The sequence below is a fragment of the Mya arenaria genome, chromosome 7, assembly GCF_026914265.1.
Source record: "Mya arenaria isolate MELC-2E11 chromosome 7, ASM2691426v1".
NCBI lineage: Eukaryota > Metazoa > Mollusca > Bivalvia > Myida > Myidae > Mya > Mya arenaria.
In genome coordinates this window covers 12519070-12535691 of record NC_069128.1, presented here as the reverse complement: position 1 = coordinate 12535691, position 16622 = coordinate 12519070, and the positions used below count along the sequence as shown (strand labels likewise).

The following is a 16622-nucleotide window of genomic DNA, read 5'->3' as shown; positions in this document are numbered from 1 at the left end:
AAGTTTCTTACGATTCGGGATATTAATTGAACATGTCACCTGAGGCGTGCATTGTTATAAAAATAAATGACTACAACATCCTTGTAAATATGCATAACAAATTGGAAACTGACCTTCAGGTCTTCCATTACATTAAAACGTTCAGTGTTAATTCCCAACAATCTGGTGGCATCAATTTATTGTGACTTAAAGAGTTCTTATCTACAGTTATTTTTCAACCTATATAGTAAGTATTGTCTTTATCATGTTTTTGGGTCAGAACATTAAACACACCCTTTTCTTTCATATGATTTACACCCATGATTTTAGAGTGAACTTTTAACCATAGATGAGAGTGAGAGGACGAATTTAGCGTAGTATACTCCTCAAAATAAGTTAAGGACTAAATAATCAATCTTATCTATTTTAATAGTTTAAGAAGTTATTCATTACATCAAAGTTTATTTATCACATACAATGTACTGTAAATCATTTGCAAACATCTGGAATAAAAGAAAACAATGTTGAGCCCTTTCACCTCTCAAATGTAACGAAGTATGGAATGACTTCATCCATGTGGGAGGGGTTTAAATGGATTAGACAACAGATGACTTGTGGCGGTGGGTGCCCGGCTGTTTTTGCGTCAGCGGCAGGCAGATTTGACGGTTTGTTGTTTGTTGCAAGGCTGCGGGGGCACAGGTACGGGCCTCAACAGGGACAACACAGACAGGTGCCAGGTCTGGTTCTTTCTTTGCTGGCGGCAGGCGGCAGCTGTGCCCGGTCTCTGGTGGTCCAGACTTGAGCGAGTCTTATTTTTGGTACCTGGTGTTTCAGACTTGAGCCAGTGTGCTTCTTGGTCTCTGGTGTTTCAGACTTGAGCCCGTGTACTTCTTGGTCTCTGGTGTTTCAGACTTGAGCCGGTGTCCGGGCTTTTCTTTGTTTCCGGCAGGCAGCAGTGCTTGGTGTTTTTGTTTGTTTCCGGTCATTGCAAGAAAATTCTCAGAAAATGACATAGAACTGATAACGTTTTCCACAACGCATTAATCTTACTTACTTATGATTTACATTGCTTACGCAACATTCATCTTACACAGTTTTATCGATTTTCTCATTTCAAAAATTAGTATTGTCTACTAGTAAAATCCATTCAGTTTAAAAATAGTGCTGGTATATTTATCTATACTCATCCATGAATTTCACATGCTAAATAACAACACTTCATGGCTTCCAAAAACAATGCACCTTGCAAGGAAGCAGAAAGCTGCTGCAAAATAATGAAGACACAGAGCCCAAAGATCGACATCGATGGTGAAATTGATCGATAGAAACTTCGAAAAGAGTTACTCTGCTAAAAATGACAGCGATTTGTTGAAAACTTATTGACAGTTTAGTTTGAAATGATCACATGACATGCAAGGTGTTTCAAAAATACATTCTGTGCTTTATAAACCGGGAAACCATTCTATGCTATTTTGAATGGGGAAACTCAACTGAGACATCGACATGATTAGTTTTCTTTCTGTTTTAGCAATACTATTGCGATTTATTTGTAAGTGGTGTTAATAAAGATTTCTTCTATCACTCTAATAAACATTTTTTCAAACAAATGACAATTATTTTTTACGACTGTTCCCCTCAAGCCAGTTACATTTTCGTCAAAAAAGAGAAAATCAAAATGTCACAGTCAAGCTCAAACAAAACCATACACATGGTCCAAATGACATTGCTGTAGCTTCAAAAATAAGAAAGTATGACAAAATTACAGTCTATGTCATTCAAGCACAACATTGATATTTGTTTACAAAACTGTACACATTGATAATTTTTCATAGCTGAAATTTCAAAGACAAGAAAGTAGGTCAAAAGTCACAGTATGTATGTAGGTCATCGAAGCACTAAATTGATATTAGCTTTGTAAACTGTACACATTTTCCAAACATTAATAAAGAAAGGTAAAAAAAGTGGGGCCCACTATATGATGATACATACAAAGTATCATGAGTCTGAACCTGGCAGTTTCAGACAAGAAGATTTTCAAAGACTTCCCTATATAAGTCAATAGTAAACTTGTGAACCCCAGGGACATGATTTGAACAAATTTGGCAGAGGACCACTCGACAATGTAATATACTAAATATCTAAGCTCTTGGCCTCGTAGTTTTTCCCAAGTTCTTCCTTTTGGTTGTCATGGCAATAAGAGTTCTGCATGGAATTCATTTCTTTGAACACTTGTGAAAGGCCAACATTCAAGGAACATCACAGCAAAGTTTCATCTAAATTGGCCAGGCGGTTTAGAAACTGTTAATGGACAACGGACGGATGGTCAGGGCAATGGGAAAAGCTAATACTGAGTACAGTACATGCTCAGGTTAGCTAAAAAACATATATATTTTGTCTTTCAATCATTTAAATAAGAAATTGTTAAATTAAGAACCAATTCATGGTGTCCTCTCATGCTTTGCATCAATGGTCTTTCTTGTTACCATTTTAAATACATGAAAACACACACATTATCCGTGCAAAATTTATTTAATCCATTTGATTGCCTTTTCTCACTAAATAAAAAATAACAAATGTGGTACTTATGTTATTTTGAGGAGTATACAATAAACCAAATATTTGTCACTAAATGGATTATTTATCGGACAAATTCTTGATTAAGTTTTTGTTGGCCAATAATGAGGGCAGTTATAAATAAATGTTATGGGCTTTCGCATGAGTTCGGAAAAGGCATATTAGTCTAGATTCCAGTTCTGGACCCATGTTATTTGATTTCCTAACAACTGAGTTGAACATCAGGTCGGAATGACACCATTCCGACTATAAAAGTGTGCGAAATTTTTAGTAGCGCTCATTGATACCAAACATTTTGTTTGGATCGCAACTTAAGCTATTGAATAGATGTTGTGATGCAATTAACATAATAGAAATAAATGTTTAAATAATAGTTCTCATTTGAAGAGTTTTTTGTTTAAAAATTCAAACTGAATTTTGAAGAAACATATAATTTTTGAACAGTATAAGGAGACTGCTTGTTGTTCATAAGGAGCTTTCTTTTATACAAAAAAACATTATAAACACTTTAATAGTTGACTTTATACATGGACTATAATTGTTTGCATAAAGTAATTAACAAACAAATACATTAAAATTTAAACAAAAGGTGTACAGTACATCAGTTAAAAAGAAACTGTCTATGAAGGATTACAGAGCTCAACTAAAAAGCCTACAATGATCCTGCTGGTGAGTTCGGTATTTCCTTTTTCAATTTCTTTAATTATATTTTGAATTAAAGTGGGATTGGAAATCAACAAGTGTATATAATGTGATAAAATATATTGATGCCATGGTATACTTTTTTTACTTTCCTTTTTTCATAAATAAAAAAAGTATATCATAATCAAATCAAATACATGTCTGTTTTGCTCGTGACCCATTTGTTTTGTTTTTTATATAATTGATATATTAATATTATAATAAACCAATAAAATCCCCGGCTTTAATATATTTGTCTTATAATAAGCCTATATTGAACTGCCATAAAATTTGAAAAGAAATTTAGTTTATTCAATATATAAAGATGTTTGTATTTTTTAATAACACACTTTTATTTCATTATTATTGTATTAATTTAACAAATAACAAAATAATAAGCTACTGTTATTCATTTTGTTTATTTTATTATAATTGTAATAAATCAACTATTAACAAATAAAAGAGCTTCAAATATTCATTTTGTTTATTTCATTATTTTTGTATTGATTAAACTATGAATATACCATGTGCTTCTGTTATTCATTTTGTATTTTGTATTATTATTGTAATATTTTAACTATTAACAAATAAATGAGCATCAAATATTCATTTATTTCATTATCATTGTAATAATTTAGCCTCTAAAAAATAATGAGCTACCGGTATTTACTTTGTATATTTTATTATAATAATTTAACTATTATAAAAATAATGAACTAATCAGGTATTCTTTTTGTTGAATTTATTATTATTGCTATAATTTAACTATTAACAAAAAAATATTCAGTACCAGTATTCATGTTGTGTTTAAAACAAACATTTTTTTTAAAGAACATCAGTTTTAAATTTAAAGAACATCAATTTTTAATATTATTCATTGAATTCTTTAAATTCTAAAAAGTTTTTTTTTTCTTTTATTGTTTTCCTTGCATTGTTTGTCATACTACAGGACTTTTCAAGGGGCCCAATTTTCTTTTCAAATTTTAATGCATTTTTTTGTTTAACTTATGTGACATGAATGATCATAACAAAGAAAAGCGTAATTTTCTGATTGGTACACAGATAAAAATATTAGTAATATTTTAGCTCTTCTAACTCGGAAATGTGTGCCCACTTAGCTATTAATTGAAAAAAACATTTATAAAGGCTAATATTTATTCTTCTCAACACAAACCATACGCTTCTTTTTTGTTTTAATCATTAATGACTTTAGATGAAATCAATTAAACACAAATATAGTGCATTCAAAAAAATGGCTTCAACCAATATTGTGCCTGTTTTATTGACATAGTTGATGGCATATGTATATTTAATGCTTATTTTGGGTTTCATAAAAACAAATAATTTCACCTTTAATATTTTACTTTGTACACGTTTGTTAATGTTCAACTGAAAGATTTCTACATGATTATATTAATAACCTGTGAACCATATTTGTATTTCGTATAAGAACAATAAATGTATGATATGTTAAATGCAGATCAAGCATAATTACGATCAAACAAAATAACTCAAAATCAGTTTTTTTGTTCAGTCAAAATGCAAAAAAGAACACCTAAATACATTCAATTTGCATTAAGCTAATAGCTTCTTAACAAACTAATTTTGCTGATGAGGTATTTTGCCATTTCAGCTGTTCGTCGTCGCTGTAGTGACCTTGACCCTCTACTATCTTGTACAAGATGTCTACCTGTTCTACATCAAGGGAACCCCCAAAGGACCGTTTTCACTGCCGATTATCGGAAACATGCATCTTGTCGACATGAAGCACCCTCATTTGTCAATGGCAAAAATCGCCAAAAAGTATGGTAAAATGTTTACCATTCGTATGGGACCGATGGGCCGCTTTCTCATTGTGCAAGACATTGAGATAATCAACCAGGTACAGTGTTTGTTTACATTTCCCAGACTCATACCTTTTACAGTAAGTCAGAAATGATCCTTTAAGGCCTCTTATAAGATTTAAAGTTTTGGCCCAATACAAAGGAACAGAAAAAAAAAGATATAGTTATTTTTGCTTACTCCATTTTAGGTCATAAAAAAATTGAACCACAAATTGAAGTCAGAATCTAAAAAAAAATACTTTTTTAATTATTTTGATTTATTTTTTCAAGTTTTTTTGTAATTGTCGAAAAATCTTTGCTACACATTTAACAGACTTTCTGTTAAGCTGCACTCTCACAGATTGACTATTTTGACAACTTTTTATTTTTTGCCAATTTCTGCTGACTTTGGCTAAAAGTGTGATTAACCCTCTAAGAAAAAATGGAATTTTTGACAGTTTCCCAAACAATTTAGATCAGTTCTATTGCATTCATACAAATATCAGCTGATTCTGAGACAGAACTAAAAAAATCTCAAAACTTTCAATTTGTGAGAGAACACAGTTTTAATTGTTCAAGGAAAAAAAACAGAATCAAGCAATGATGAACCAATAAATTGAAATATGACATAACTCAGAACAAAAGCTTTTCTGACTGAATTCTAAAATCAGGTTCTAAAATATGTCAACAGAGATTCATTTTTCATTAAAAGTAGGACAGAAAAAAGTTATAACTCCATAGGTAAAAGGAAAAAAAACTTATTTCGATCAACCCAACTCTTCTGAGTGAACTCAATCCTGCCAAGATCATCAAATAAAAAAGAGAAAAAGATCTAGATCTGATGTATTAATGGATTGCATTTGGCATTAAAAATGTATTAATAACATTAAAAACAAAGTAATTATGGTTTAATTAACATGATTGTCTTGTTTTGATGTTTTGACTGGACTTTACCCCTACCCTCCACAGTTACAACTTATGAGACCATTGCCCTAAACACAGAATTTTCTTTTTTAGGATTCACTAACCCAGAACAGTAATTAACAGTAGAAAGAAGGTCAGTTAACAGACATAAGTTGCTTAGATGGAAAGACATGTCGCTTGGGTTTTTCACCCATATCAGAGAGAGAGTACAGTAGAAAGTTGGTCAGTGAACAGACATATGTTGCTTCGGTGAACAGACATAAGTCGCTTGGGTTACTGAAAAAGAACAGTGGAAAGATGGTTAAGGAACTGACATGTCGCTTAAGTGAACTGACATATGTTGCTTGGGTTGTTGACCCAGATAGGAAAAAAAACATTTGAAAACTGGTCACTGAACAGACATCTGCTGCTTGGATTGAAAAAGAAATAAAATAAAGTACAAAAGAATGTTGCCAGTAAACAGACATAATTTATGTCGCTTGGGTGAACAGACATATGTAGCTAGGGTGAACAGACATTTGTCGCTTTGGTGAACAGACATATGTAGCTAGGGTGAACGGACATGTAGCTAGGGTGAACAGACATGTAGCTAGGGTGAACAGACATGTAGCTTGGGTGAACAGACATTTGTCGCTTGGGTGAACAGACATGTAGCAAGGGTAAACAGACATATATTGCTTTGGTGAACAGACATGTAGCTAGGGTGAACAGACATTTAGCTAGGGTGAACCGACATAAGTAGCTAGGGTGAACAGATATTTGTCGCTTGGATGAGCAGACATATGTAGCTTGGATGAACAGACATATGAAGCTTGGGTGAACAGACATGTAGCTAGGGTGAACAGACATATGTAGCTTGGATGTACAGACATATGTAGCTTGGGTGAACAGACATGTAGCTAGGGTGAACAGACATTTGTCGCTTGGGTGAACATACATTTGTTGCTTGGGTGAACAGACATATGTAGCTTGGGTGAACAGACATGTAGCTAGGGTGAACAGACATTTGTCGCTTGGGTGAACAGACATATGTAGCTTGGGTGAACAGACATTTGTCACTCGAGTGAACAGACATATGTAGCTTGGGTGAACAGACATATGTCGCTTGGGTGAACAGACATTTGTCGCTTGAGTGAACAGACATATGTAGCTTGGGTGAACAGACATATGTAGCTTGGGTGAACAGACATTTGTCACTTAGGTGAACATTACATTTGTCGCTTGGGTGAGCAGACATATGTAGCTTGGGTGAACGGACATATGTAGCTTGGGTGAACAGGCATTTGTCACTTGGGTGAACAGGCATTTGTCACTTGCGTGAACAGACATTTGTCGCTTGGGTAAACAGACATTTGTCGCTTGGGTGAACAGACATTTGTCACTTGGGTGAACAGACATTTGTCGCTTGGTTGAACAGACATATGTAGCTTGGGTGAACAGACATTTGTCGCTTGGGTAAACAGACATGAAGCTAGGGTGAACAGACATATGTAGCTAGGGTGAAGAGACATATGTAGCTTGGGTGAACAGACATTTGTCGCTTGGGTGAACAGACATTTGTAGCTTGGGTGAACAGATGTATATGTAGCTTGGGTGAACAGACATTTGTCGCTTGGGTGAACAGACAATTGTAGCTTGGGTAAACAGACATTTGTCGCTTGGGTGAACAGACAATTGTAGCTTGGGTGAACAGACATTTGTCGCTTGGGTGAACAGACAATTGTAGCTTGGGTAAACAGACATTTGTTGCTTGGGTGAACAGACAATTGTAGCTTGGGTAAACAGACATATGTAGCTAGGGTGAACAGACATATGTAGCTAGGGTGAACAGACATATGAAGCTTGGGTGAACAGACATATGTAGCTAGGGTGAACAGACATATGAAGCTTGGGTGAACAGACATTTGTCACTTGGGTGAACAGACAAATATCACTTTGGTGAACATTCATGTAGCTTGGGTGAACAGACATATGTTACTAGGATGAACAGAAATACGAAGCTTAGGTTGATGACTTAGACCAGAAAAGTACAGAAACCCTTTGTCAGTGAACAAATTGCATGGGTAAATATATAATATATGTCACTGGTTTTATTGACCCAGAAAAGTAAAGTACACAGTGTTCTCAATAAGAACCAGCTGCAAGCCAAATTAGATGGTTCATATAGTTGTTTGACTGCTTCAAATTTGGAATAATAACTTAATATAAAGGTAATAATAAGTAAAATAAGTAATAAGTGGTTGGTTACTTTACTTTTTGAGACAATCAATTGTGTTCAATCAATACTAATTGAGAACCCTGAGTATAGTAGAGGGTTGGTCAGTGAGTTGGTCAGTGAGTTGGTCAGTGAAAAGACATTATTGTTGACCCAGATAAGTAAAGGACAGTAGGTCATGGTCAAGGAACAAACGTATGTCTCTTGGGTTGATGGCCAAGTACAGGGAAAGTACAGTAAGACATGGTCAGAGAATAGACCTAGGTTGCTTGAGTTGATGATCAAGTTCAGGAAAACAACTTTAGGGCGTGGTCAGAGAAAAGACAATGGTGCTTGGGTTGATGATCAGGGTCAGGAAAATAACATTAGGACGTGGTCAGAGAATAGACCTACATTGCGTGGGTTGATGATCAAGTTCAGGAAAACAACATTAGGGCGTGGTCAGAGAAAAGACAATGGTGCTTGGATTGAAGACCAAGTTCAGGAAAATAACATTAGGATGAGGTCAGACAATAAACCTATGTTACGTTGGTTGAAGACCAAATTCAGGAAAATAACATTAGGATGTGGTCAGAGAATAGACCTATGTGACGTTGGTTGAAGACCAATTTCAGGAAAATAACATTAGGACGAGGTCAGACAATAGACCTATGTTACGTTGGTTGAAGACCAAGTTCAGGAAAATAACATAAGGACGTGGTCAGAGAATAGACCTATGTGACGTTGGTTGAAAACCAAGTTCAGGAAAATAACATAAGGACGAGGTCAGAGAATAGACCTATGATCAAGTTCAGGAAAATAACATTAGGACGTGGTCAGAGAAAAAACAATGGTGCTTGGGTTGACGACCAAGTATAGGGAAACAACAGTAGTTCGTGGTCAGTGAATAGACAAAAGTTGCTTTTGCAAGGTGTCTCAAACTCAAGTCCCAGTTCAGGGATAAATGAGCTAAGTTTCAGCACAGCAAGCCAGATGAGTTTTTTTCAGGTACAACACTTGCACATCGTGCCAATGAGAGTGACTTGGCTTAGGTATATAGCTTTCTTCACAATCATTGTAAAGTATAGTTTAAACGAAACATAGTAGCGAAACTTAAGTCATAAATTTCATGCCAAATATCTATTAAAGCCATGACTGTTGAATTAAAATTAAGCCATGACTGTCAAATGAAAATGAAGCCATGACTGTCAAATTAAAATTATTTTTAAGTCTATAAAAATGCATTTAAAATAAAGGTCTACACATTATTGTTTGGAGAAAAAAGCACTTCTTGTGTTTAATGCATATGACATATAACATCATTTCTGTGTTTTTTTTTAAAGAAGTTCTACTAATCTTTAGGTCTATGGTTGTGTAGACCCTTTGAAAATTAAATAGATTAGGAATCCATAAACAAAATTGAGCTTCAGGTAAAGTCAATCAGTTAAGGCCTAAAAAAACAACATTTGGTTCGGGTTACCCGACCCTACCTACCAATAGGCGCCGACCGATTTTTATAGTCAGTTGGTAAAGAAAATGAAAAACTTAAAAATAATGTTTAAATGTGATCTCATATGCACTTTAAAACATTGAACGCTTTATACAGAAGATTACTTTAACACCTTTCATCAATGGTGAAAATAATTTTCTTAAATAAAGCCTAATAAAAAATAAAAAATTCAGAAAGCCTACCTACCCTACCTATTTTTGAAAAGGATTTAACCCTAACCAAACCAATTTTTTTTGGCCTAAATGCTTCATGTGTATTATAAAATACTTAATATAAACAAAACAAAGCATTGGAAAATAAAAAATAAAAATGGCTTCCATGGCTTAAAAAAAACTCTCCAAGATAATTGCATTGATTTGTACTGTAAACCAGAAATACCAAATTTAACCACTTTATGTATAATTTACGTATGTAATATTCAACTTTTAACCCAACTGACTTCGAATATATTGGGTAAAAATTAAAACTTGCCCTACGCACAAGTTTGAATACCCTATTGCAAAACAAACGAAAGAGTAATACCCATTTAGTTGACAATTATTTCTGGAGTTCTGGAATCATCGGTATCTTCCACACAGATTGCAGAATGTCCGTTCGCAAATGACCGCCCTGATGTGCCGATCTTTGAGAAGATAAACCAGGGCATGGATGGAATTGGATCGTGTAAATACGGGGGGCGATGGAAAACCATGACGCACACGCTCCACAAGGGCATTTCTCACATCTCAAACAAGAGCATGCAGGACACTGCTGTCCATGCTAATAAACAATTAATTGACAGGTAAAACAGTGAAATATCTTCAACTAGTTCTCCACCAACCTTGTTAAATACATAACAAGAGGGCCCAGAGGCCCTGGATTGGCTCACCTGATATATGGAAATCAAGCCATGGTTTTTGTATTGTGTTCATTAAATCTTGACATAGATTTGATTAATCATATCTGATGCTAGATTTTATTGAATTCATAATATTTTTCTATTTGTTGATTTTGTTGATCTGATTTATTCACCCCATGACCCATATTCAAACATGATGTAGTTTCCTTAAGATTTTAATTTGTCCCAGTTTTATGTGACTTCTGTCATATATACAATTTTAAAATTTAGATTTGACCTAATGACCTAGTTATTTTATCAGAGATGACCTGTATATGAACTGGAATTAAAACATCACTTTGAAGAAGTTTCACAGACCTGATGAAAAAAACAGTCATTGTTGCAGAACCTTGTTTTTGACCCTAAATGACCCAATACTGAACTATTCCAAGATTTCATCAAGAAAATGATTCTGAACCGGTATTAGAAGCATTGGTAAAAACCTTTGGCCTTATTGGGTTAACAAGGTTTCTCTAATTTTGGCATTTTTTTTTTTTACCCGAGATTTACTTATTTCCAAACTTGTCCAAGATTTCTTCCAGACAAACATAATATATATATTCTTACCAAATTTTAGAAACATTGGTCCATAAATGTGACCTCTGTAGTGTAAACATCGAGGTTTTATTCAGACACTCATTTTGACCAACTTCAGAAGCATTCTGAAGTTGTGGCTACCTGAGTGTAAAGATTTTTTCCTGTGCCAGATGGCAATGACTTACTGAAGGTGATCCCTTAAGCTCACCCTTGAACACTTTGTGACCAGGTGAGCAAAAAATAAGAGTGCATTCCACAAGTTCCTTCCTGCATGATAACAATGCCATACAGTTCCAAATTAAAAGCTTTTGCAACAATTGGTCTTTCATTACATTGTTGTTTTTTTACCAGGTCATGGACGCTCGTAACAATCAGCAACAAGATGTCTTCATGTGTTCCGAAATGCTCCACAGATGTGATAATTACCTACTGGTCTGTCTGTATAACATTGTATTACAATTTTAGATTTGCAGCCAAGTCTGGTGTTGCGTACAATCCACGCGGGGACATCGTCCTCTTGTGTTCTGCCATGCTTAGCTCAATTGTGTACGGAATCGAGCTTGAGAGTCTGGACAGCCCAGAACTGTGCACGAGAATCCACTACCACTCCATGATCATGTCGTTACTCAGCCCTTCCCATCCTTTTAACATATTCCCCTGGCTCTGGGACCTACCCCTTCCTATACCTGCCAGGGCTAGGCTGCAGAAATGCCTGCTGGTGAGTACATTCAAACAAATATTTTTTAAAGGGTTAAATAGCTCCTTGAAATCCACCGAGCAGGAATAACTGATTACCACTGGATGCTCATGTGCTGCTAGAGAAACGGTTAATCCACTGGTACCAGGTATGAGTGGGTAAATCATTTCTCTTACAACGCATAACCATCATCAACCTATCACCTATCACTGTCTGGACATGAAAAACATCACTCTATCTGCATATATGCAGCATTCCGTAATGATAAACCTGTGACCCTTGCCTTTGAGTTAGGGACAAGGGTCTTACACACAACACATCATCTTTGTGTACCAAACACATGTGTCAACTTCATTTTAAAATCCCTTAGTACATGCAAAATAACAGTCCAAACAGCCTAGACACAGAAAACTGTAAGGACGGACAATTTCACTGATGCAAGAAGCATTTTTAAAATGCCCACCTTCGCGGGCAAAAAAGCCCAAAGCTAAGCGCACATCTAATCTGGCGATCAAAGGAAATTTAATGCAATTGCAGTGTGCAATTTCAGAAGTCATTTTAAACTAGAACACTGCATTACAATTTCAGAAGATAAGTTATGAAACATTCGCTACAAAATACTGTGTTTCTTGCCATAACTAAACTCCAACCTACTGGATTAATCATACTCATCATTTCAGGAGAGAAACAATCTGATGGAATCCATGTTTGACAGTCATGCAGAAAACTTCACCGGGAGTGTACATGACATCATGGACGTTATTGTGCAGTTTGAGAACATGAAGAAGGATGCTAACGTCACGAAACACGACTTGTTCATCTCTGCATGGGCCATCTATCTGGCAGGTTTGTGTCCTTCTTGGCTCTGATTGGACTATAAGTGGAGGTTATATCGATGCCATATAATTAGATTTTGCTTGATCTATTGTTTCGGGGCTTGTTTCTGTAGTTTCAATTGCTGCAGAATTTAAAACAAAGCATTGTTGAGTGACACCAAAGCTTGTCAGTTATTTTTCAAATGAAAAAGGAGCATAAGACAAAGGAAATTAAGGCAAGAGTTATGGCTCTTCCTTTACATATGTGTTTTGTCTTCGGCAATATGTGTACCAGGTTTCAATCAGAATGAGTTTGACGACATTCTCCCATTTTTCTTCATTGATCCCTTCTCACAGTCTATCAAGATGTATTTTATTTATATATTTAAAAGAAGAATGCAGTTAATTTTTCTTTCTTCCCAAAAAACAAATTAACAAGGGGGTATGTGCGTGTTTCAGGCTGTGATACACTGGTGGACCTGATGTTATGGATGATGTTACATGTGTGTATGCATGACGATATCCAGGAAAACATTCAGAAGGAACTAGATGCCGTTTTGGAAGAGGGAGACACTAACATACTGGCCAAGAAAGGGGACCTTAAATATACAAGTGAGCATTACACTAAAGTTTTAAAGGGGTAAAAACAAGTTTACTGGATTAAGTCGACAGCAGACTCGTGTCCAAGTGAACTCGTGTTTCACTGACTATTCCAAGGTGGTTATCCCATCATTTACGAGTAAATCTATTCTGAAGTGTGTGCCGTCTATTTGTGGTGTGTGTATTTATGTACCTGGTATATTGATGCATTTGTGTCTATAGTTCATTGTCATTTGGGGCCTTGTCTCGTGCCTTTAAACAGGAATAATGTTTGGATGTTCGATAACTGGGCTTGTTCCTGTAGTTTTCATTGTATTATAGGATCTTTTTCATTTTTTCCCTTTCAGTGGAATTTTACATTTTGCGTTTCACAGCAATTAAACACTGTAATTGTACTTTTTTACAAATTGACAATAAAGAATTTTATCCACAGCAAAGTAACATTGCATATTTTAATGCTTTTCTGGAGTCAGAGTATTCTTCTTTGTTCTATCAAAAGAACAAGTTGACTGCTCTGGTCCAACACATGCCTGTTTTAATCACTAACCAGGTATATAAATTCATACTAATGCGAAGAATATCAGAAATAAAAATTGACAATTTATGTTACAGGGGCAGCGATTTTCGAGTGCCTACGCTATGCAAGCCCTATTGCTATCGGTATTCCGCACCTGACTAGCAAAGACATCTACATCAATGGATACTGTATCCCAAAAGGTACGCTGATCTTGTACCCATATTGGATATCCTCCATTCATTAATTGTCAAATCAGAACAGCTCTTATTCAGCAATACGTAACTTGTGTGTGGATAAATTACAATGATATTGACCTGTATGCACAGTTTTAACTTACGACCAGTTGTTCAGAACTTAGCTCAAGTTAACAACTTTGTTCACAGCATTGTTGTTAACTCTTAAAGGTGAACTATATTTTGATGTGCTCATACTTCCTGTATAAATAAATCACAGGGGTTCCATTAAGAATTTGAAACTGGAAGTATAAACTTCCTGACATTCAATTTTGGAAGTTTTTCACTGAAATGTGGAAGTTTAAGTCTCCAGAATACAATATCTTTTTCAACCATTTTTCAACAAGTATATTGAAAATCAAATTTGCAACATTAACTTGCCAAATTCACAGACTTCAGTATATTATAAAAATTTGTTTTACCTAAAACAGTTAAACTGATTGAAATTGTGACCACAAAAGTAATATTGACGAAAGGTTTTGATATTTTGAACTTCCAAGCTTTCTGCTTTGGAACTTTTCTTCAAAATTATGGAAGTTTTTGTACTTCTAAATGTTCAGTTTTGGAAGTTTTAACCCAATTCTAGGGTGGAATATACTTCCAAACTTCCTTTAACGGAAGCCCTGATTAATCATCTACAGCTAAAACAGTTTACTCAAGCCTTGTTAGAAGACCAGTACTGTAGATCACGGCTGTGCACAAAATGTTCTAGAGAAATAAAGATTTGAAAAGTTACAATATTGATGTTATCGTTGCTATAGGACCAAGATAAATTATTTCCTGGTTTAATAGCCTCATAAGATGTTGACACTAAAAGTATTACTGAACATACCCTTCACTCTGTTATAATTAAATGGGTATACATACAACCTTATTATCAGACACAACAATCATAAAAAAATGGTAATGCACAACCTAATTTTCAAACACAACTATCATAGTGAAATAGTTACAATGTATATAAAACCTTACTTTCAATCAAAATAAAATGGTTACATTCAACCTTATTTTCAGACAACCATCTTAACAAAATGGTAACTTAATTATAACCTTATTTTCAGACACAACCATCATGATGAACCAGCACCACGTGCACCACAATCCAGAATACTGGCCAGATCCCGACCAGTTTAAGCCGGAGAGATTTCTGGACGCTCAAGGAAACCTGTACCCCACCCACCACATTTTCAACAATATGCCGTTTATTCCTTTTGGCCGAGGCAAACGACCCTGTATCGGACGTCTCCTTGCCTTAGACATGTTACTTATCGAGCTGAGCATGATTTTACAAAGGTTTACCCTGAGACTACCACCCGGCTTTAAGCCAGACTTAGATGGAAGCGTTGTACTGAACCTGCGGCCAAGTCCTTTCCCAGTTCAGTTTATTGAGAGATAAAACATTCATGTCCTTAATACCAGAAAACAACAACAATTCAAGCATCAGCCAATCATGTTAACTTTAGAAAGTGTTAAGGATTTCTCACCGGTACCCCTTTTTGAAATTCGCGATGAATTTGGAGACAGCCCCGACTCTTGCCTAATGCAATGTATGGTACCCTTGGGTGTTAACAACATGAATTGAGGGGTGAGAATGTATTTAGCACAGACTTAGACGGATTATGTATTACATGAATATATCAACATATTATATCATAGAAAACGATACCGTGACTTTCTTATGAACATTGCATATATATGTGAATACTCTCTATTTATATCAACATATTATATCATAGAAAATGTCATCATTTGTTATAATACTCACTATTTATATTTCAACCATGTTCTTTGTAAATATGCATAATTTTGCCATAGATATATATATATATATACACATACATGAAACAACCTGTTCATCTCCTCATTTTATCATCAAGATTAACCTGCAACAGTAGTAAATGTTTTGTCATGTATCATTTGAATGTCATGTTATATACTTAAAATAGGTCTATCCGGTTCTTTATTGAATGAGCTATCTATTCCAACCTTCAAACCTTCGAGGCAAAATGACGCCCTCTGAACACCGACCTGAAATCTTAATCAGCTATCATAAACTCTTGCAAGAAAAATTATTTATTTATATATTATACTGCTGTGGGTAATTTATAATCATGTTGGCACATCAATTGTTTTATTCCATGTTTTTGAGATATTAGTATTCCTGAATTAATTTAATTGTAATAATGATGAATTATCTTTATAAATACTATATTGTATATACTGTATTTGGATGCTTCTTTGTGAATATTAATTAAATATCGAAAAAAGCACCAGTCATACACTTATAAACAGAGGCAAAATTCAACACTTATTTGAAGTGTTAAAGTGATTAACTTTTGCTGAAAAGCAAATGACTTATTTATCAGTTATGAGAGTGTGGGCTTATATGTAAATACATAATATATCAGTTATAATTTGTTTGAATAAAGAAACAAAACTTCTTTGTGGTTTTGAATTGGTCTGATGTCCAATCTTTAAACACTTAAATAGTAAATCTTTTAAGCCCTTACAGTATTTAAGCAAGTTGAACGCCTGGTCAATGTCTGCAGAGAGTCCAGCAATATTGTCCTAACATTGTCCGTGTCCCAGTTATAGGGACTGTACTCCGTATGATGAAATAGCGAAAAAAAGAAGGAAATGGTGTAAAAACTGACATAATCT

At 34.8% G+C, this 16622-nt stretch overlaps 2 protein-coding genes across 4 annotated transcripts in view; one reads left to right on the top strand and one right to left on the bottom strand.

The window, feature by feature from the left end:
* The window catches only part of LOC128239804 (SWI/SNF-related matrix-associated actin-dependent regulator of chromatin subfamily D member 1-like), a 94234-nt gene that overhangs the window by 68764 nt on the left and 8848 nt on the right, over nucleotides 1-16622 (bottom strand). The window lies entirely within an intron of this gene.
* On the top strand, nucleotides 2718-16402 carry LOC128239806 (steroid 17-alpha-hydroxylase/17,20 lyase-like). The gene is made up of 8 exons (XM_052956242.1): nucleotides 2718-3222; nucleotides 4868-5116; nucleotides 10264-10466; nucleotides 11565-11817; nucleotides 12477-12642; nucleotides 13071-13223; nucleotides 13824-13928; nucleotides 15023-16402. Exons 1-8 carry the CDS (start codon nucleotides 3211-3213, stop codon nucleotides 15355-15357), a joined length of 1476 nt encoding a protein of 491 aa, XP_052812202.1. The 5' UTR covers nucleotides 2718-3210; the 3' UTR covers nucleotides 15358-16402.